Source organism: Carassius gibelio, chromosome B17 (genome assembly GCF_023724105.1).
Source record: "Carassius gibelio isolate Cgi1373 ecotype wild population from Czech Republic chromosome B17, carGib1.2-hapl.c, whole genome shotgun sequence".
NCBI classification, from domain to species: domain Eukaryota; kingdom Metazoa; phylum Chordata; class Actinopteri; order Cypriniformes; family Cyprinidae; genus Carassius; species Carassius gibelio.
The window spans coordinates 23,735,392-23,757,426 of NC_068412.1; the positions used below are offsets into that span (position 1 = coordinate 23,735,392).

The window sequence follows — 22,035 nt, forward strand, 5'->3', positions numbered from 1 at the left end:
TGGTACACCTTAAAGCAAGGCTCTGTTTTATTATAAAGGTAGATTTTAACTGACAATATGCACTGTGTTTTAAGGCATTTTTCATTAGGTAAATTATAAATATTAATAAAACATATATTTGCTGCTCTTTACTTATTCTAGTCGTGGAAACAAAATATGTACAACACTTGAATTCTGAAACACCTGTTTACCTTGCCCACATCAAACACTCATTTACATGAATTATTGCTAGTTAGCAGCACAAATTGGGAGTTTCTTCTTTGGACCAAAGATCATAGCACAAATGCTTGTTTTGACAGAAATTAACTACTTCATTGAGGAGCAATATTTGTATTTAGACATTTTTACCTTACCATAAAAATCATTTGCCTCAAATACTTCAATTTATTCAGTTAATTAACACTAATTTTCTATGTAAATAATCAGAATAAGAATTAATTACTTAATGAAATATATGCATTGTGTATTACTATTACACAATACATTTTTACACTACATACTAAAACATAATGCAATGAACATGTTCGTATTATACAAACATAAACTATATCCCAAATAAAACTGTTCTTGGTAACTTCTTGGCCCGTTTAACCATTTGAGTGCGACGCGTCATGCCGTCTCACCCGGATATGAATGCTTGAGCCGGTGTTATCATTTCCTGTGTACAGCAGAGCTGTGTGGCTAGATCTGTTTACAAACTGTAATATTAAACTGTAAATCTTTCGCATTATGTCCCGAGGCTCGAGCGCGGGGTTTGATCGACACATCACCATCTTTTCTCCTGAGGGGAGACTCTATCAAGTCGGTGCGTATCGATGAAAGTGTGTCTTTAATAAACCGAAAGAATAAATGCCCAGTCATTTTGCACCAGGACCATTCTGCACTTTGTCTTGCTCAGACTTATGTGTTTATTGCAGCATTAAACATTAATGTGATTAAAAAAGATGCAAAATGTAACAAAAAAAAAGCACGAGCGAAATATTTTGATAAAATTAGCGTTTTGACTCATTCATTTGTTCTCGTAATTTTCAGTTTTAGGTTACACGACAGATCCATCTGAATTCATTGTTTATAACATGATAAAAGCGGTTTCGGTTTCATGTTTATAATTATTAATATTATATGCATGCATGCAGTTTTATTCAGTTTTGTTCGCGTTTCACTTGAGCAGCTCGTGTATATGTGTGTGTGTGTGTGTGTATGTGTAACGTTATATTTTTTTGAACAATTTATGATCATAGTTAACATATTCATTTTATTTTCCACAGAATATGCATTCAAGGCCATTAATCAGGGAGGTCTTACATCAGTAGCTGTTCGAGGGAATGACTGTGCAGTTGTTATTACTCAAAAGAAAGTCCCAGTAAGTTCGTTTTTGCTGTTTAATATAAACTCAGTTTGATTTCAATTTAACTATTGCAATTTAACTGCAACCTGTTCCATATCACCTATGGAAAAAATGTTTTGGTGGCTCGATGGCAGTTGTATGAGCAATGTCTCTGCATGCTCTTATTACGTTTTTCTCTTTATAATACCCAGGATAAGCTTCTTGATGAGTCCACTGTCACTCATTTATTCAGAATAACAGAAAACATTGGCTGTGTGATGTCTGGCATGACAGGTAAACTCATCTCAGCAAATGTCCAGCTTAAGTGAATTTTAGAATATCTCATTCGGCTCTTTTGCGTGGTGAAATGTAAATCTCTGGATTATTTTACACCACATGTGATGTATTATGTTTCTCTGTGAAGCTGACAGCAGGTCGCAGGTGCAGAGGGCGCGATACGAAGCTGCTAACTGGAAGTATAAATACGGTTATGAGATCCCAGTAGACATGCTGTGCAAGCGCATTGCAGACATCTCACAGGTGTACACACAGAACGCAGAGATGAGGCCACTGGGCTGCTGTAAGTATACAGTCTAATTCAGGATGGTACCAATGGAATCAAGTCACATTTATTTGTACACATTGTACAGCTACACAGAAATAAATAGGAAAATATCTTGAAAATGTCAAAAGAATTAATTAAATTTCAGCTCATCGCAGCTACACAGAAGAAAAGAGTTATAATTTATCTCAGTTTTGGTAAATATATCAAGGTGGCAGAGTTAATCAATTATTATTTTTATTTTTATTTAGCTATAAGTAGTATCAATATTCTGCGAGTCAATGTTGATTCAGGTCAGTTCAATGACTATTCATGTTCCAAAGTTCATCAACTATGAATGAATTTGATTTAGCTAAAAAAAAAAAAAAAGTTTCAGCTGAATATAGTTCAGTGTTTATTCATTTTAGTTTTATAGCAGCTAATCCAAGTTCCTGAATTACAGCTGAACTGAATGTATTTCATAAGCAGTTCTACAACTAGTATTAATATTCAGTTTAAAGTTAGTTCTCTGTTAATTCAGTTTAGTTGAATGGTGAATGGTGACATTGTAAAGGTGAATGAATTTGATTCAGCTCTTCAGATGACAATCATTGTTTTAGCTCAATTTAGTTCAGCGTTGGTTCAGGTTAGTTCAGTAACAGGGTCAAGCTTGAAAAATGCATAAATGGAAGAAAATGTAAATATTCAGCTCAAGTCAGCTGTTTCAATTCATTAACTACATATTATGCAATACTGTAAATACTGTAGCTTGTGAAACAACCTGGTTATGCAACAGTAAATATTTAAAGTGTAGTATTGTTCAAATGTTATCATGAGACCTCAGAGAGATAATCTTCCAAACACATAAGGTTTTAATAGCCCAATGAATAATAAGCCTATAAATAGATAGTATGTAATATCGAGTCCAACACCTTGCAATGTGTGATATAACATTTGCATAACATTACATCGCATTTACGTACATGTATTTGTATATGTACTGTGTGTAAACCACCAAACCATACTCCGTAAACTGTAAAAAGTACTAGGTTAGTACGGTTAGTACTTTTAGACTATCTACATGCACTACCGTGCAAATGTTTGATTTATTTTTTTGTTTGTCATTTCATTCAGCAAGGATGCATTAAATTGATCAAGAGTGACAGTAAAGACATTAAGAATATTACAAAAGATTTCTTTCAAATAAGTATTCTTTGATCTTTCTATTCATCAAAGAATTCTAAAAAAAGATAACATGGTTTCCACAAAAAATATTAAGCAGCACAAATGTTTTTAGCATTTATAATAATAATAATAAAATGTGTTACTTGAGGCTAGTTGTTGTTCATATCTAATATCAAGTCTAAAACATTACATTGTGTTCTCCAGTTGTGTATGTGGACATTTAGTATGAAATCCATGTATTTTAGGCATGCAAAAATGATGCACACATTATAATACTGCATTACTAATAAGAAAAGACATAGTAGTAGATCATTCTGTACATATCAGAATTCCATATTAAGGGTAGTTATTGTTACATGTGTATGTGGCATCAATGTAAAGGCATGCTTGTCAATATTGTGCGTTGTTCTAATCTGTCAGGTATGATTGTGGTTGGCGTGGATGAGGAGCTGGGGCCGCAGGTCTATAAATGCGATCCTGCAGGTTACTACTGCGGCTTCAAGGCCACTGCTGCAGGGGTGAAACAAACAGAAGCCACCAGCTTCCTGGAAAAGAAAGTGAAGAAGAAGTGGGATTGGACCTTTGACCAAACAGTAGAGGTATGATACATTCACCCCAAATGGAATGAATACCCTTAGTTGTGGTTGTATCCTCCTACATTGAGTTCTTTTGTGTGCACTTTTCACCTACACAGACTGCAATAAGTTGCCTGTCTACCGTTCTGGCCATCGACTTCAAGCCTTCAGAGCTGGAGATCGGGGTTGTTACCACAGAAGAGCCCAAGTTCAGGTGTGTTTGTATGTTTCAAATAGAACAGGATGTAATATTTTCATATCACTACATAGCATTTACATATGTCCTGCTGTATGTCAACCACCAAACCATTCTTTACAAACGGAAAAAAATCCCCACTAGGCACACGCACAGTTACTAATACTACTAGCTCTGCACTTTCAAACCATCTACAGTAGAGGTTCAACTTTTGGAAATTTATGAGCAAGGGCAAATTAAATTGATCATAAGTGACAGTAAAGGTATTTATATCTTGTAAAATATTTGAATGCTGTTATTAATCTTTTTATTAATAAGAAAAATGGTTTCAGAAAAAATATTAAGCAGCACAAAGGTTTTCAACATTGATAATAATAATAAGGGAATGTTTTATAAGTACCAAATTAGCATATTGAAATGATTTCTGAACGATCATGTGACACTGAAGCCTGGAGTGATCACAGAAATACCATTTTAAAATTAGTGATCATAAGATACTTCCTTCAAAAACATTTAGAAAAAACTCTTCCAAACCCCAAACTTTTCAACAGTAGTCTGTGTTCCAAACCACTAGGTCGTGTAACTTTCTGTTGTCATTTGTTGTGTAAAATGATTGAGTACATTTCTGAGGTCCATTTATGTATATATCTGTTTTTCAGAATTTTGTCCGAGTCGGAAATCGACACCCACCTCATGGCCCTTACCGAACGGGATTGAGAAGATCTGCACGAGACTACCCATGTGACAAAAAAAGTCTGAGAATTACAATCATGTCATCAATATTCAGGTCAACTGATGTTTTTTGCTGTTTATGTAGCTTTTTCTTGCAACAGTATAATAAAAAAAAATGTTTTGGAAAACTGTTTAATTCTTTCTTTTTCTTTTTTTTTAAGCAAGTCAGATTTAAAATGCTTCTCTCTCTGGTATTTTTGTGTACATGTAATTATTTATTTATTTACAAATTGCATTATAAGAAAGTGTTGGCTCTTCAATATTACTTTATTCTCAATAATTATTTTTAATTTTACATCAATACCATTATCTTTATTAACTTAATGTCTTTCACTTTTTCAATATCTTAACTTTTAAGTATATTTGTGTGTGTATCTCTTTAAAAGCCCTTTAAATACATTTAAATACAATTTTAACATTTAAGTTAAACTTAAACTTGAATTTATGAGTCACCATATTATTTTGCAGATTATCAACTTCTATGCTGCATGAATCCGTTTCCTGCTTTTTCCAATACATTTCAATTGGCGCCAATAAATTATCAGTAACTTATCTTTTCAACCATCAGGAAGGGTCTCACAATCTCCTTCATTTATGGGAAGCATTTGTCTGCTTTTCTCACACTCTATGTAAATAGCATTTCCTAAACTCTCACTTAAGAAACCCCTCCAGACATAGCATTTGCATAGCTGTAAGTGCTGCGGCACTTCAAAAAAAAGTCGGATTTTCCAGATAGCCGGCCTGTTGTCATTTCTCGGATCTGGCTGAATCATATAAGTATTCTCCTGCCATTACAGCTGTCAAGGGCCCTACGTGTCCTAGCCCGACTCCTCAGGGCTCGGAAAGCGAGCGCTATGACTACATCATTTGCATGGAACTTTTCAAGAGGTGTCTCAGGGACTGAAGATGCACAACGGTATCTCAGAATCAAAAAGCATGCAGTCCGGATTTAAGTTTGGAAATAAGCAGGGTTAAGATGAAGGTGGATTCCCTTTAGAGATCTCAGGTTTGTATTCAAATCAAGAAAACCACATAAACTTCTCGACTCCGCTTTACTGTAAAGGGCAAGATGAAAGCAAAGTGTGACAGTGAGTTGAACTGCATGACTTGTGAATATGAAAGCTTGAGGAAATTTTCAATGAGTTTCACTTCTCTTTGTTGGTTTAAATGTGATTTTAAATGGAAGATTTAAACCATGCTAATGAAGGATGAGGAAATTTAGGTTCTGTGTTAATATTAGCTCAAGATCAAGCTCAAGTTGTAGATAATGTTCAAATAACATGCTACACCCTTTTCCAAGATCTTTAATGTTGGCAGCACTTTCTAGGAATGCAAATGGCAAAAAGTTCCCTGTGGGTAAACTGTTGACTAATCTACCATCCTCATGAATTCTTCATAAACCAGCATTGTGCAATTCCACAATGTTTCTTATTTTGGGAATTCAGGAAATCGGGGAACTTTCAACGTTGCCAATTTAATCTGAATGGCCCTTCCTGGTCAGGAAATTCCAGTGAACTCGGCTGACGGAAAACTGTAAAAAAAAAAACACTTCTCCTCAGTGACATAAACCGATATTTAACTTCCTCGTTTCTCTTGTAGAACGGTTCTCACGCATTTCCAAGGAAGGACACAAAGTTGAGTTGAAGGTTTTAATTTAAAATGTTATATCTTTCCACAAAACAAACCAAAAGTTTCAATCTTTTATATATATATTTATGTACACATTAATATAAAAATAAATCTGTCTATATGAACAATATTTTACATCACAGTACAACAGAAACACAGCTGTTAATTTCAGCCGACAGTACAGTCCATCATCGAGAGCCGACGGTGTGCTTTAGTCGGCCTCTCTCCAGTGTTGCTCTAATACACCCTTCGTTTCCGGGCCTCCTTTTCCATCTGTCTTGTACTTGCGCCGCTAATGAGCCGTGAGCCATCAGAGACCCTGCGAGCTCCTGTGCGGACTTGCTCCTGGATCCATGAGTGAGAATATCAATCTCTTTCTCCATTCACCAGGAGTCCTTCTTACACTTGCCCCATCATTTTAATATCATCATAAACCTGTGAAACAAGAAAAAAAGAAGACATTAGAACTGCATAAACTTGCTTATTATTTGAAAATACTCAAATGAACACCAGAAAATGAATGCTTACATCATCATCAGATATACATTGGTCTTCATAATCCCCGTCGCTATCTTCTGACTCACTATCCGGAAGTTCCCTTAGGTGTGGCGCCGTGAGCTCATAAAGGACTTTTCGGATGTCTGTGTTGGCTCGGCCATAGGTCAGGTGATAAGGCATGTGACCGCCGTATGTGAAGCTGTGAACATCAGCGCCTTTGTTGATTAGAAGTTTAACCAGCTCAAAGTTCTGGAGGTCAACTGCTAAGTGGAGAGCAGTACGTCCATTACACTGCTCCTAAAGACAAAAACAAGTATTTTTAGCCATTTAGTTTCACAATGCAGCTAAGATACAAAAAATAAATAAATAAGAAAAACTCATTTTTACCTGTGCATTAATGTCTGCACCAAGCTGGATGAGGCTTTCTAGCAGCGACAGGTAGCCTTGGATGGCGACCATGTGTATGCATTTCTGACCTGGAGAGTAAAATGAGATTCAAATCAGATCAATAATGTCCAGATAGCTGATCATGGCAAGTAAACACACATGAAAAACACACCATCTTACCGTTATAGTTTGGTGTCTGGAGGATGGCTGGGAGTTGCTGCGGACAGCCCTGCGTTAGGAGGCTGAAGCAGGCCAGAGAACCTTTCCTGCAGGCGATATGGAGGGCTGTATTTCCACTGTCATCCACCAGAGATGCATCACAGCCAGATTTCAGTAACTGCTCCACTATAAGCGGCTGCTCTGTGACGACGGCCAAATGCAATGCAGTCTGAAATGAGAGGAGTTGGTTTAGTATGTGTTAAATAGTCATAAATATAACTAATAAAGAGGTAATATTGTTATTATATGCACGTTTGTGAAACTAGTCTTGATGTACCTGTCTCTGGTTGTTTTGTATGTTGAGGAAAGGGTCACCATAGGACAAATTAATCATTTGTATTGCAGCCTCTGTGGCCTCGTGAATGACGGCAAGATGTAGATACCTTTAAAAAAAAAAAAAGGAACAACATAGTTATGCAACTGTAAAACATTTGTATTTATGAAACAACATTTTTTTCTTGGTGTGCAGAGAACTGTATTTTTCCTAGAAGGGACATGCGCAGCTCTCGCGCGTCTGACTGTCTGGCGCGCAGCCCGGGACTTTCCGAGCTCGAGAGGCCCCGCCCACATTGACGCCAGGCCAGAGACCTGCAGAAGCCCCGCCCATATTAACGCGGTGCCAGAGAACAGTCCGTACTGATGAAGCGTTTCTGTTTACATAAAGCCCATTATGACTGTAGGGCGCCTGCGCATGCGCATTACGATTTGTGAATGGAATGAGCAGGACTTTAAATGTGCTCAAGAACATTCATAACCTTTGAAGATTATTATTATTTATTTATTTTTGCAGTGCAATAAGTACTTAAAAAACGAATATATAAATAGCTAAATAAAATTAAACAATTTTTTTTTTTTTTTACAAAACTAAAAGTTTTTTTTTTTAGTCTATGATTAAAATAACTGTGACGAATGGCTTTTTGCATTACATTATTAACTTGATAACAACAACAAACAACAACAATAGGGTCTAAATAAATAGTTCTCCGCAACTTAAGAATTGTTTATTTTTCATGCATTATACATCATATGTATCCCTTTAAAAAATCAGATGCACGTAAACGCTTTGCATGAGCTGCATAATAATACTGTTTTATAAACCTCAGTGCACTTACGTGTCTCCGTCTTCGGTGAGTTCTTTCTTCCACGGCTCGTCCCCGTCCACTTTCAAACGCTCGAAAGCAGACTCCACGTCCGTGCATTCTTCCTCTTTAAGCGAATCCAAACCGCTGTCTAAACGGTCGTCGATGCTCGCAAGCACTTTCCCAGATTTTGGACCGCGGCCATCCTCGTTATAATCCATTTGGTTGGTGTTGCTGCCTCGGTAAAGCTCCATGTTTATGTCAGAAGTCTGTGTAGCTCTTGTGAACTGTGAGAGTTTGAGCACAGTTAAAAGAGACAGAGAAAAGGGGTGGAGCTTGAGTGAGGGTGGGGGATTTCCAGTGTGATTGACGTCTGAATTGTTTCTGCAGCTAGGAGTTTGGGGAAATTTTCTCTGATCATTAAACACACTATCAGATCAGTACTGAAAGCCTCTCTTTTCCACTTGCAAAATATTCCAGAATCCAGCAGGGGCCGGCTAAAAAAAGAAATAAAAAAAGAAATAAAAAATAAACATTGTGTGTCAGGAAAGAAAATATTTAGTGCACAACATCTCAAAGTGTACTTCAGTGGTTTGCAAAAAAATCCCATGTTCAAACATCTCAGAATTTTTGCTGAAAGATATTGAATCATGCATACAGATTTCAAATGGTTTCCATAATTCTGATATTGCATAATTGGAACAAAATAATGCATAAAATATGATGATGCATATAATGTATAATATTAAAAACCCTAAAATATTTATACTAATAATATTTTGTAATTATATTTTTAATCATTTAAAAATCTAATTATTAAATTATATTATTAAAATATCTAATTATAGTAATTATTACTAATATAATTGTAAAATTATATTATAATTTTATTAATTTTATAATTAATTTTTTTAATAAAGGTAAAAAAAAAACTATTATTTTATTTGAAAAGATATCAAATCATGCATATAGATTTCAAATGGTGTCTATGATTCAGATATTGCAACCTTTAAAATCTTTTTACATTTGTACCATTTAAAATTACTTTTATCATTCTATATTTTAACAATTACATTTATAATTTTAATTAAAAACTATTTTATTAAACTATATAATAATTATTAATATTAATTCTAAAATGAAAACTTAGCAAATTTAGTAATTATGTAGTTTTTAAATAATGTTTGAAGAAAGATATCAAACATAGATTTCAGATGGTTTATAATTCTGACTTCGGAACACGTGAACAAAACAAAAGTAAATAATTCTTAAAATATGGTGGTACATATAATTTATAATATAAAAATAATTGAATATGTAAAATATGTTTCATTTCAAACAGATATATACACATGGATCCATAAGTGATTTTGATATATATATATATATATATATATATATATATATATATATATATATATATATATATATAGTAACTTAATGTACATTAATGTGAAGTCCAGGAAGTCAAGGTTGGGCTGACTTTTTGTACTTTTTGTATTTTATTTTATTTTTGTATTTTTTTAAATTATTATTATTATTATTATTATTATTATTATTATTAAAAATTCAAAATCTAAAATGTAAAAATGTAAATGAATTTCCTAGCATTAGTTTTTTTTATCTTTAATATAGTAATTTAATGTACATTAATGTAAAGTATGGTGCCAACATAGTAGTGCTTCCTCATAATGAGAAGATTGGGAAACTCCTGTGTGTGTATTTCTGCAGTCAGCATTTGCCCACAAAGGCATTCACACAAAGGAAGCAGAGAATGCGTCGTTTTTGCTCAAGACGCATGTGTACAATCCAAGACAGTCTGTCCTCAAACACAACTTCCATAGTAACAGTAACCAACCCCGAGGGCAGAGGGTGTTCCACTAAAACGCAACTACATTTGCAATGCACATTGTGCACAAGCACAACAGAAAGCGAACTCCCAGGAGGGAATGCTTCTACTACTGTAAACTTATATCACTGTGACCTAGAAACAGGTTCAGTAACTGGTCTCTGATGAATTAATTCAAGTAAGATAAGATGATGATGAGTGGAAAAGTAGGGAAGTGACTTACAAATCGACACAATGCAATTGCTTTGCAGTGCTATCAGGAAGTCCCAACTCATTTAACCTGATCAAATACTGGAAACTCTGAAAATGTTCCTTTCCGGTATCATGTGATCAGTGTGGATAGGACGTCCTGTCCAGCTCTGGGATCTTACACTGATAGCTGACGAAGGCTGTGATCAGCATGTTGAGTGGGAATGTTTGGTGGGAGACTCTTTGCTGAGGCAGTTCTGACAACAGCAGAAACACACACACTTCCTCTGAGTTCAGACGCTGAACATTAGGAACAAGACCCCATCCATCACATTTAAACATGATCACTGACTCATCACGTACCATCTCATACACTTCATAATATGTAGCATTGTTGCCATGTCAAATAAAACAATAACATTTCTGGATTCTATGCTTAAGGAATAATTCACCCACAATGAATCATTGGGTTTTTGTGTAACATGTGACCATATTTTAATATAATCCTTTGATGATGGATGAAGAGTGACTTATATTTCAATAATTTCCTTGTAATAGCAATCACATGGCTTCAGAAAGCTTGAAATATTCTGGTGCATTTATGATGCTTGTTATCATTTTTTAGAGCTTGATGGCGTCACTCAGCATTCACTTTCAGTACATTTGAAAAGAGTTGTGTGAACATTTTGCTGAATCTAACTGTTTCTTTTCCATGGAAGCCATATGGACTTCCTTGGAACAGGACGAAGGTGAAGGAATGAATTATACCTATATGTTTCATATGCATATGCATTTGTCTTTAATTGTTGCACTTTTGTTTTTATGCAGTGCTGCAGTATTTAATATAGGCTAGATACAAGATACAAACCTCTTGTGTGATTACAATATTTGTATATATTAATATATATTTTAAAATGTTAAATATTGATATATTTATTTGGTATTTTAGTCAGACATTTTTTTTTAAAAGAAATAAATAGTTTTATTCAGCAAGCATTAAATTGAAAGGTGACAGTAAATACATTTATAATGTGACAAATAATATATATTAATTATAATGCTTTTCTTTTTATCTTCCTATGCATCAAAAAACGTCAAAAGTGTACCACAGTTTCCATAAAAAATATTAAGCAGCTCAGCAGTTTTCAACACGGATCGTGTGACACTGAAAATCCAGATATGCATCACAGGAACAAATTACATTTTAATATATATTCAAATAGTTATTTTAATAATAGTATTTCACTATATTAATGTATATTCTATCAAATAAATGCAGGCTTGGTGACTACAAGGGACTTTTGAATGGTAATATATGTAAATTCCTGTAAAAAAAAATAATATTTCCAGAACCTGATTAAACAAGTCACCCGGTGTCCTTTGATATATGATGGTGACTTTTTCAGTAATTTGTTATAAAAATTAATTAATATCATATCATATGATTAATGTGTAAACACAATTTAATTTTATATGAAACTTGCTCACATGAAATGGCATGTTCTGACACACCACCTGCTGACTCACACTGAATGACACTGAAGGTTTAGGACATGTGACCCACCCTCTCCAAACACCACTGGAATTTCCATTTTCTTCCAGAGTCCTCTAGTGTCACTTACATTTTCTTATTTATATTTGACATTAATGACATTTTTTAAACATGAAAATAGGGTAAATCACTAACCTTTTACCTTCAGGTTTCCCCCATCTCTCCATCACCAGACATGACGTTTAAAGTCCCAGAGGTGTGAATGGGGATTCTGCAGTGTGTGTCACTGCAAAGGGCTTTTAAACAAGTCATCACAGTTTTCCCAGTTTCAAGAAGAGGAGATTTTACAACAGGGGGAATCCTGAAGCTCAAACTGATTAAACAGTATGAATGGAATGGGATTCCACACCAATCTCACCTGAAAGGGAGCAGCAGTCCAACAAGTTATGCAATGGTTTTGAGTAGTTTTGTAACCTTTATGCTGTAGAGACTATTGATTTTAAAGGGCCAGTGCATTCCCTGCATACTTCACTTATAGGTTTCTCTCTCCCTCAAATGCAAATGTTGCCCGGACAAAGCATATGCATGTAGTGTAGTATGTGGTATTTCCCCTTTTTTGTCTAGTGAGACAATTCAGTTCTAGAACTGAATACAGTGACAAGAGTTTTTTGCAAATTACATTTGTTCATTTAGCAGATGCTTTTATGCATGCAGACACAATGTCTTGTAGACGCAACAGAAACGTGAAAACTCATGGAATTTGTGAAGTTTTCTGTAAAATAGTGACGCAAAAGTAAAATAAAATAAGCAGCTTATCCACTGAAAATATTTAGTAGCATAACAACGTTTATCTGGCGCAGACGTAATCTGTGAGGGATTTTCCACACATTAGCGCCCTCTGATGGACAAACCTGTTCCTTCGGTGCATTTACAGACACCACAGTGACCATGCATTTTTTAGTTTCTTCAAAACTAGACAGTGGGACGCAATTTCAGGCCAGGAAATCTCACACTCAGCCAGGCCACACAGAAAAAAAGGGGCCTTTTGAGGTACAACAGCTTGTCACTGGAGCAGTATTCTTAAAAGGACATATTTTTACCCCTAGGCATTAAAATGTTACTGATCAAAACCTTTTGGCTGTAAATTAAAACATTTTCTAAAGTGGCTAAATTTCAAATTAGTACAATATGTTTAATGCAAAATTCTAATACTAATTCTAATAAGTGTAAATGGCTGTGAATCATATTATTTTCGTGCTGCTGTCTCTCACTCCCTTCCCTGTACGTTACAATAAATCCATGTGAATATCTGTGTCTGCTAAATGTTCAATCGATATTGATGTCCTTTAGCACATTATTCTGAATGATGATTATAATGGGGCTAACAGATACAAGCAGTTTAACACTCAACTACGTTAAGATAAAAATATCTACTATTCAGTCTTTGGTATTTACACATGAAACTGACCTGCACTTGAAGCCCAGAACAGGTCAGTATTAGTAATTTGCTGCCAGTCAAGAATAATCGATTTATGACTTATTTTCTATTTATTATCGAATATTATCGAAATGACCATATTTGGTACATTGAGAAGGCAAAAATATAAACTAGTGCTAAATACTCTTTATTTGTTGAACTTTCCACATACTTTAAATGCTTAGGTTCGTTTTGTTTGTTTTATCTATTTATTTAAAATCTATCTATCTATCTATCTATCTATCTATGAAATACTTCTATTACAGTGTTAAACTTTTTTTTAATTTTGTATGTTTTTGTATGTTTTTTTGTATAAAAATCGGAAAGAAAGAAAGAGACACAGTAAAATAATAAGAGAGAGAAAGAGAGATAGAGAGAGAGAGAGAGAGAGAGAGAGGGAGATGGTGAATGAATAAAAGAAGGAAATGTCTTGGCATAAACAGTAAAAGCGCAATTACTCGAATATTCCACAAGAGAGCGACAGATTGTAATAAACAGGAAATTCAGTTCACACATAAATCACACGCAGCCATCACCTTTGATTAATATAGATGTATACATATGCATATTATATATATATATATATATATATATATAAATAACTAAAACATTTAAGATTCTAATTAGTCTATTAATGCAAAAGTTCTTACAAAAGCACCTACTCTGGTAAACTGGTAAACTGATTTTTTTTTTTTAAGTGATGGATACTGTGCATTAATGGAGTGAACCATTCCTTTTTTTGTCTTCTTCTTAAACATTTTTTTTTCTAAATATATATTTATTTGTTTATTTGATCGATATGACGTGCATGTGGTAATTTGAAGCTAATGGACCATAACTGTGTTAGTGATAAATACAACACAAGCCCTCATTATAGATGATTAAACATGAATTATTCAACAGTCTGTCTGTATAAAGCTGCCAGAGTCTGATGCTGGAGCTGATCATCTGTCTATCTGTCTGTCTGTCTGTCTGTAATGTGTATGCTACTATGTTCTCAATCAGTAAACTCTCTTTAACCAGTGTGCAAATGATCGTCACCTCAATGAACCGGCCATGCAGGCGTCTCCACCGGCGCTTTCTCACGCCCGTTTGCCGTCCAGATGAGTGTCCTGGGAGGAGAATCCCAGCTCAGCATAATGGGATGGTAACAGGTTTGTGGCTTCAGCATCCATTCGATCCGCCCCCTGCTCCACAGAATAAAGAGCTGCGTCTGTTATCAGCGTCCGCAGCTTCTGCAGGTTATCAGCAGCTGACTGACCCCAAACACCCCAACATGAGAAAACCAGCGGCGCGGATTCCCAGCGTTCACTGCACACTTGTGTTTGACCACCAGTTATTATATGATCTGTTCTTGTATTGTAGCCTGTACTGTTGTTTTAGAAAACACTGCGATAGTAATAGAGCGTGTAAGAGAACAGGTCTTAAAATACCTTCAAGACAACACATTTAATTTAATAGAAAGCGATTTCTGTATATGGACATTTCACTTAAAAAAAGAGATGAAGAAAAAATATTTAAATTTATATTTAGGGGAAATTATTCATTTGCATAGGCTATTTGAATAAACTTATTAAGGAATAATACTATTATTATACATTTATTTACAAAATAATGAAATAAAGAAAATAATAAAAACAAAATCAAAGCAACAGTTAAAGCTAATAACAATATTTGCTGAACTACACCGTTTGGCAGACTAACTGAATCGAAATAATAAAGAATAAAAACAAAACAAAAACCTATTAGCCTATTTGTTTAATTAAATTAATATATATATATATATTATAATATATATATATAATTATAATATTAAAATAATATAAGTAATTATTAATATTACTATTACTGGTATTAGTAAATAATATTTTGTCTCGGGACAGGGTAGCATATTTAAAACTGATTTAATGTTAAACTTGTTTGGTGGACTAATCGCACATTATTGAACAGTAAACTGTAAAACATGGGAAGGTTAAAGAGCCCATCGATCCCTTGAGACCTTTGAGATAACAATCTGGTGCCCATTAGAAATGAATCCGTAACTGGAACAGCTCATTAATGCTCGCCCCCTCCTCGTGAATGTCAGCACTGATTGGGCACCACAGCGGCACTGAGAGTGACCTCACACAGAACTTGAAGGCGACCCAAAGGATAAAACTCGCGCGGGGCGAATCACGACGACAGTATCCAGCCCACATCTTCTCCTTAGTACTTTCATCTGGACTTTGGGTGAAGATGCCACGAGGATTTTTAGTGAAACGGAGTAAGCGAGCCTCATCTGCATCCTACAAGGTGCGAGCGCAAGAAGAAAAAGAGCCGCGCAAAGAGGACTTGCCAAACCAAACTCCAAATGCAAGTGTGCAGGATGTGCTGGAACCGATTACAGAATCATGGACAAGTGATGTGAGTCCTAAACATCTTCTGGAGGACTCTGGAGGGGTTGTTGGAGAGAGCTTCGATTACGCACAGAGCTACTTCAGCCATCCGGAGCCGAGCGCGTCATCTCCGCGCAACAGCACCGACTCCTACAGCCCCATCAAACCCATCAGCACGGAGCTTTGGGACAGGTGTCTCAGCTCACCAGCCATGGCTGAGTCGTTCCCCTTGGCCACCCCAGTGTCTTCAATCGAGCGTCTGCTAATGAACCACTCTGACATGAAGTTTGGCACACCGGTGCCCTCATCGGTGCCCACCTACCCTGCCTTTCACCAGTGCGTAAAACGCGCGTTTATGGACTCAGAGCGCAAAAGCAAACCACCCAAAAAGCCTAAAGTCATCAGAAAGCTAAATTTTGAAGACGAAGTCACCACCTCACCGGTTCTAGGGCTTAAAATAAAAAAAGAAAGCCCCGAGTCAAAACCAGCACCGCAAAGTGGTAGAAAAAAACCGCTTGGTGAGTTCATCTGCCAGCTTTGTAAGGAAGAATACCCTGATCCGTTTTCTCTAGCCCAACACAAATGTTCCAGGATCATCCGGGTTGAGTACCGCTGTCCGGAGTGCGATAAAGTTTTCAGCTGTCCTGCCAACCTCGCGTCCCATCGCAGATGGCACAAACCTCGCAACCTGAGCACCGGAGACGCGAAGAAGTCTCCCCTGGAGGCGCGCAACCACGAGAAGACCTCAGTGGAGGGGAAGGAGAATGCCAGCAAGCTGAGACTGAACAGTCAGCACCAGCCGAGTCCGGACAGCTCCCAACAGCACAGATCAGCACCGGACAGCAACATGATGCACAGGGGATCCCAAGACCCTCCTCTGGACCAAAGGTTACCGTCCTCGGAGAAGTGCTTTGAGATGCGCATCGGCTCCGCGGACAGCTCGAGGTTGTTCGATCACTGTCTCGAGGAGCCCGACAGGTCAAGCACCCCCTATCTGCCCTCGTCTGTTCCGGAAGAAGTGTTTGAGTGTCACTACTGCAGCAAGAAGTTCCGCAGGCAAGCCTACCTGAGGAAACACCTGGCCGCGCACGAGACGATCAAAGCATCCACATACGTTCACATTGAAAGCGGACACATCACTTACCCGTGTCACCTGTGCGGAGCGCACTTCCCCTCCGCGGAGATCAGGGACAAACACCGACTCTGGCACGCGGTCAGAGACGACTTACTCCTCAGACCTGATCTGAGTCCTGGAGAACAGCAGATATTCTCATGCAAACACTGTCCCTCCACGTTCTTCAGTTCTCCAGGTTTGACCAGACACATCAACAAGACTCATCCGACAGAGAACAGACAGGTGATGCTCTTACAGATGGCCGTCAGGCCGGGATGCTGATCTCAGACACTTCAGATTAAGTCGAACGACTTGTTGATATTATCACTAATAATAGGTCCGGTGTCTTTATGTGGGAATATTGAACTTGCAGGGTTTCTTTGTCGACAGCAGAAATAGTTTATGTAACCTTTGATAAACTTGGGTGTCACTTTATCACCTCCATTAGTACACCAAGTTATTAACAGACATTATATGCAGGGTTCATATAGCCTTCATTTTTGAGCATGAATTTCCCAGTTGATCCTCGCTCTAAATACGTATATATGTATGTATGTGTGTGTGTGTGTGTATATATATATATATATATATATACACACACACACACACACACACACACACACACACACAAATACATATAAAGGCAAATCAAGAGATGAAAATTATATTAACTATAGACATTTCTCATGGTCTTTATTATTTTAAAGATTAAAAATAAAATAAAAAATAAAATAAATTCAAGCAATTGTATCAGTATTGAGAATAACAAGAAATCTACATGTTAAATATTGATTTTTTTTCTTGTCAACTAAATGTATCACAACTGAGAAAACCAAGAAATATAGATGTTAAAACGTAAAAAAATACATGTTTTTCTTTTTACATTTAAAAAGTTATTTTCATAATTTCTGGTTATTTTCAATAACTTTTCTGGCCCGAAAATCAAAATTCTTTGAATTTTTCAGATATTTCCATGACTATGTGAACCCTGTATATAATACTTTGCTCATACACATTCAAATCTGATTATTATAACCCCTTTCAGGTTTTCTTCACATCTATATAAATTATTACTTAAGAAATAAACTGTTACTCCTTAAAGGTACTTAATGTTGCCAGATTAAATGTAATAAATGTTCATAGTGGGAAAACACCAAATCTATCAGGCTGAAACTCAAGGCTCACAGCAGGTTTTTCATTAGTATGTCTTTATATTATGGGAAAAGTGTATTAATATATTTTGTGTCTCATTGTAAAAGTAGCTCCCATGGAAAGCTCATGTATATTCTCAATCGTCTTAGAAGGTGCTTTGATTTCTAGATCATGAAGGCATTGTGCATTTCAACAATAGCTGCAAAAAATGTATTTATATCATAACTGCCAGGAAATGCCATAGCATACATCAAGACTTTTAGAGGCCTACATGTAATAAACCACAAGTGTCATATTTATTTTTTCATATGTAGTCATTTTCAGCTGTTAAGGGGGAATCAAGAGGTCAATAAATCAAGTCTTCAAATATCCTTTTGAATGTAGCATATGTGTTATTTGCACTGGAAATAATAAACTTGCAAATCCACTGGAGCTAAATCAGTACACTTAAAAAGAAAAAAAGAAATCACAACTGGTAAAACATTTGATGCATCCAGTAACTGCACAGGATTTGCTATGTTGTAAGAATACTTTTATTCTTAAGTGTAGTTGCACATCCACTCTCCTTCGACATCCGATACAAATGTATAGATAGAGATACTAGCATATGACAGTATTGTGGGTCTGTGCATGTGCTTGTGTGTTGTGCAGCTGTTATCTCAACACATGCAGTTAGTACTGGAATCATGCAGCATTTGGTCAGTAGTAACATACACAAAATCTATCCATGAGGATGTTTTTTTTTCCCTCTTTAAATCACGCACAGTTCTCAGTTGCTTGTGTGCAGGCCTTTAATACACATCCAGAAGGGTGCTGCATGATTTCAACTCAACATATATATTTTTTTCTGATAAATTTCTAAATGATTTAAAAATTAAAATAATAAAATCTGACCCTCATGAAGTCTCGCATAGCTTTCAAGAAAATATACAAACTGGATTTTATCTTAAACATGGTAATGGTTATAGCTTGCATCCGTCATCTACAGGGCCACATACCCTTATATCCCTTAAACGTTCAAAATTAACCAGAAAAGGGGAGACCAAAGAACTTTTTTGTATACTTCCAAATCTACACATTTAGAAAAAAAAAAAAAAGGCTGTTCAACTGTCTCAAAACATGCCATCCACAGCTGAACTAGTCCTGAAGCGGGTAATTCGGTTCAATTTGGCAACTTCGATGTCCCCTGCTAGACCTGTTAATGTGGCAACTCATTCAGACTTTCCTTAAAAATCCCATCTAAGATAAGATGAATCAAAAAAAGTGTTGCAGTCAAATGATTAATGCTGATAAACCTGCATGGGCTCGTCTCTAAGGCTGCTGTGCAACAAAACAAAACGATGAAAAATCTAGCCATACAGACAGAAAATCAAGCTGAAGACTTGTTTTTTGACTTGTTCTATGTGGCCTTTTGACTTTTTTTTTTTTTGGTTGATTTAAATACTGTTAAATATGTACACAGATCAGATACTGTTCATACACTATACACATACATTAAATATGCATATATTTTATATTTATAGATATATACACGCACAAATAACCGTTACAAATGACAAAGGGGCAGTATAATATTATCATGAAAGAAAAAATCAGTATCATTCTAATGAAGAGAAAACGGAATATACAAATTGCAATAAACCTTGATCCATAAAGAAAACTAGCAAATAAACAAATGTGAGTGCCAATGTTATATAAAAACATGTTCCACACTAGGAGTGAAAACAAACTGAAATGCGTAACAGCAAAAAGTGCTTCAGTTTAAACGCAAATCTGCTCAACAAACATGTTTTCGAACACTTTTCTCGCCATCAATTTGTCGCGTCTTCTGTACAAATATAAAAAGTTGTGGTTGATACAATGGCAATCAAAAAAAAAAAACTTTTTAATATGATTTTTTTTTTTATGACCACTGGTACTCTTAGTAGTGGGCAGCTTCAGTGGCACCGGCCACGACAACAGCAGAGGAAGTTATTGAAGTAAAACGCAACGCAATACCCATCAGCGATTGACAAAAATAAACATTTCAGTCATCTTTGATCACTCTGGCTCTGAATGGGAGGAGTCAGACAGCATCGGGGGCATGGTTACTGCAGACAAGAGGGCATGGTTTGTCTCTAACAGTGCAGTGGGCGGAGTTCCGGAGTGAAGTGTGCGTGTTTGCTCACTCAGGTCAAGTCTTGTTGGCGGAGCCCGAGGAACGGCGAAGCTTCATCGACATCCGGCTCTTGCTAGCACGAGGTGACATTGGCGAGGCTAAGTCGCTCCCGTCTACCTGTATTGCTGGACTTTCGGCCAGCTGACTCTCGATGCATGAGCCTGTCGGGGAGGGATGGGGTGGAGGAAGAAGAAAAGACAAGAGATCACAGAGGTCACATTCACACGCTAAACTCATCTACACCTCCAATATGACATCTCATTACAGGGTTACATGTAGCTCGGGTTTGTGAATTAGAATATGAAATACATATTGGGTTGAAATGGGGGAAATAAATGTATATATTAAAGTGATCATTGTGAATTTCACTCAGATTGGAATGGGAAAAACCTCTCGGTTAGACTAATTTTGGCAAATGGTACATAAAGGGCAGAAGTAACCAATAGAGAGCAAAATAAGTGTGAAAACCCCTTCCTGAGGGTCGTGAGAGGTTTATGCACCAGTGCATTGTGGGTGAAGTTCACAGGGGATGCTGGGACTAATCAACGCTGAGATCTGACACCTCGTGCCTCGATGAGACCAACAGGGGTGCAGTTACGATACACAAACTACATAGTGAAAGAGAAATGGGGAGGGAAAAAAACAGAGAAGGTACATTGCCGTTTTCAGTTCCAGCATACCATTCACAGCTAGCGTGAAAGACCTTCCGTTTCAAGCCTTTTCCCTTTACCTTGATGGGCCCAATGTTTTCTAGTTGAGGTTTGGGAAGGAGCAGAAAAATCACAGCATTTCTCTCTAAGGGTGCGAGAATGGACAGAAGCGGCAAATAGAGAGGACGTCAAGAGAGAGGGGAGGGACGGGAAAGATGCAAAGTGATGTGGAATGTAAGAGAAAGTAGAGAAAGAATACAAAAAAAGACAGGAGGAAGAAAAAGAGAAGAAGAGATACAAGATAAAGGTGTGAGTAGGCCGAGAGGGAAAACAGTAGCAGGTGCACATAAAACGCAAGAGCTGATCTCTCCACACGCTCATGAAGGTTTATTATTCATACACACACTCGACTTACACACACACACAATGCAAAAAGATGTCAGGATTACCACCCAATAGTAGCTTAAGTCTACAAACAAATGCAGTGACACCAACCTCACTGAAACGATACTGCAACACCTCATGTAATACTCAATGGTTTTGAATAATACAAGGAAACCATCTGCAAAAAGCTGGACCTGAACGACTTCTGTAAAGCAATTGTGCTCAGCAGTAGGGTTCCGGAAGTAAAATGCCATTCACTTAATGCAACATTATTTATAAAAAAACATTGCAAAAAATACCTGCACATGAGCTTTGTGGTTGTTGAAAAAGAGAAAATTACACTACCATTCAAAAATATCGGCTCGATATGATTTTTAATGCTTTGTTTGATACAATCAAACAGTAATAATATTGTGAAATATCACTACAATGAAAATAACACTTCTTTGTTTGAATATAATTTAAAATTAGCAGTAATTAAATTAATTCTTTGATGCAAAGTTTTTCAACATCATTACTCCAGTCTTAAGGGTCATGTTATGCTGTGATGTTGTGTTGTGTTGTTATGATCAAGAGTTGTTTGAAGAACTCTTTATTAAGAATCTTCAAAAACGCTTATGAAAAAAAAGGAAAAGTACTTCCGGAACAAAGGTTGCTAAAAAAGTTGCTGAGCTCTATTATCCACATGAAAGCTGTTATACTGTACCGTTCTGGTGATTCCATTCAACAATTACACATATAGACAGACATGTGTGGTATAGAGAATATAAGATGAGGTGAGTGAAGCTATGTGAGAGATCATGCCGGACACACACTTGAATGCTAGG

The 22,035-nt window shown here is 36.4% G+C and overlaps 4 protein-coding genes across 14 annotated transcripts in view; 2 read left to right on the top strand and 2 right to left on the bottom strand.

The window, feature by feature from the left end:
- Positions 1–636: 636 nt before the first annotated feature.
- LOC127976186 (proteasome subunit alpha type-6) lies at positions 637–4,684 on the top strand. Its single transcript, XM_052580444.1, has 7 exons — positions 637–805; positions 1,269–1,363; positions 1,540–1,621; positions 1,752–1,907; positions 3,474–3,652; positions 3,748–3,842; positions 4,484–4,684. The coding sequence occupies exons 1-7, from the start codon at positions 730–732 to the stop codon at positions 4,539–4,541; spliced, it is 741 nt and encodes a 246-aa protein (XP_052436404.1). The 5' UTR covers positions 637–729; the 3' UTR covers positions 4,542–4,684.
- Positions 4,685–6,191: 1,507 nt separating this feature from the next.
- On the bottom strand, positions 6,192–8,669 carry LOC127976184 (NF-kappa-B inhibitor alpha). Its single transcript, XM_052580441.1, has 6 exons — positions 8,402–8,669; positions 7,567–7,672; positions 7,251–7,458; positions 7,071–7,159; positions 6,714–6,980; positions 6,192–6,620 (listed from the first exon to the last, which is right to left on the bottom strand). The coding sequence occupies exons 1-6, from the start codon at positions 8,620–8,622 to the stop codon at positions 6,585–6,587; spliced, it is 927 nt and encodes a 308-aa protein (XP_052436401.1). The 5' UTR covers positions 8,623–8,669; the 3' UTR covers positions 6,192–6,584.
- Positions 8,670–15,530: 6,861 nt separating this feature from the next.
- Positions 15,531–17,438, top strand: LOC127976182 (insulinoma-associated protein 2-like). The gene has a single exon (XM_052580439.1). The coding sequence runs from the start codon at positions 15,611–15,613 to the stop codon at positions 17,144–17,146; it is 1,536 nt and encodes a 511-aa protein (XP_052436399.1). The 5' UTR covers positions 15,531–15,610; the 3' UTR covers positions 17,147–17,438.
- A 1,088-nt stretch (positions 17,439–18,526) lies between these two features.
- Positions 18,527–22,035, bottom strand: part of LOC127976178 (ral GTPase-activating protein subunit alpha-1) — a 72,151-nt gene continuing 68,642 nt past the window's right edge. For 7 of the 11 annotated variants that reach the window (XM_052580419.1, XM_052580421.1, XM_052580418.1 and 4 more), the window contains one exon: positions 18,527–20,335. In XM_052580419.1, coding sequence (XP_052436379.1) covers positions 20,190–20,335 — 146 coding nt within the window. In that variant the 3' untranslated portion in view covers positions 18,527–20,189. Of the gene's footprint in view, positions 20,336–20,854; positions 20,970–22,035 lie in introns of all 11 variants that reach the window. The other 4 variants (XM_052580420.1, XM_052580426.1, XR_008157744.1 and 1 more) reach the window with 3 other exon arrangements.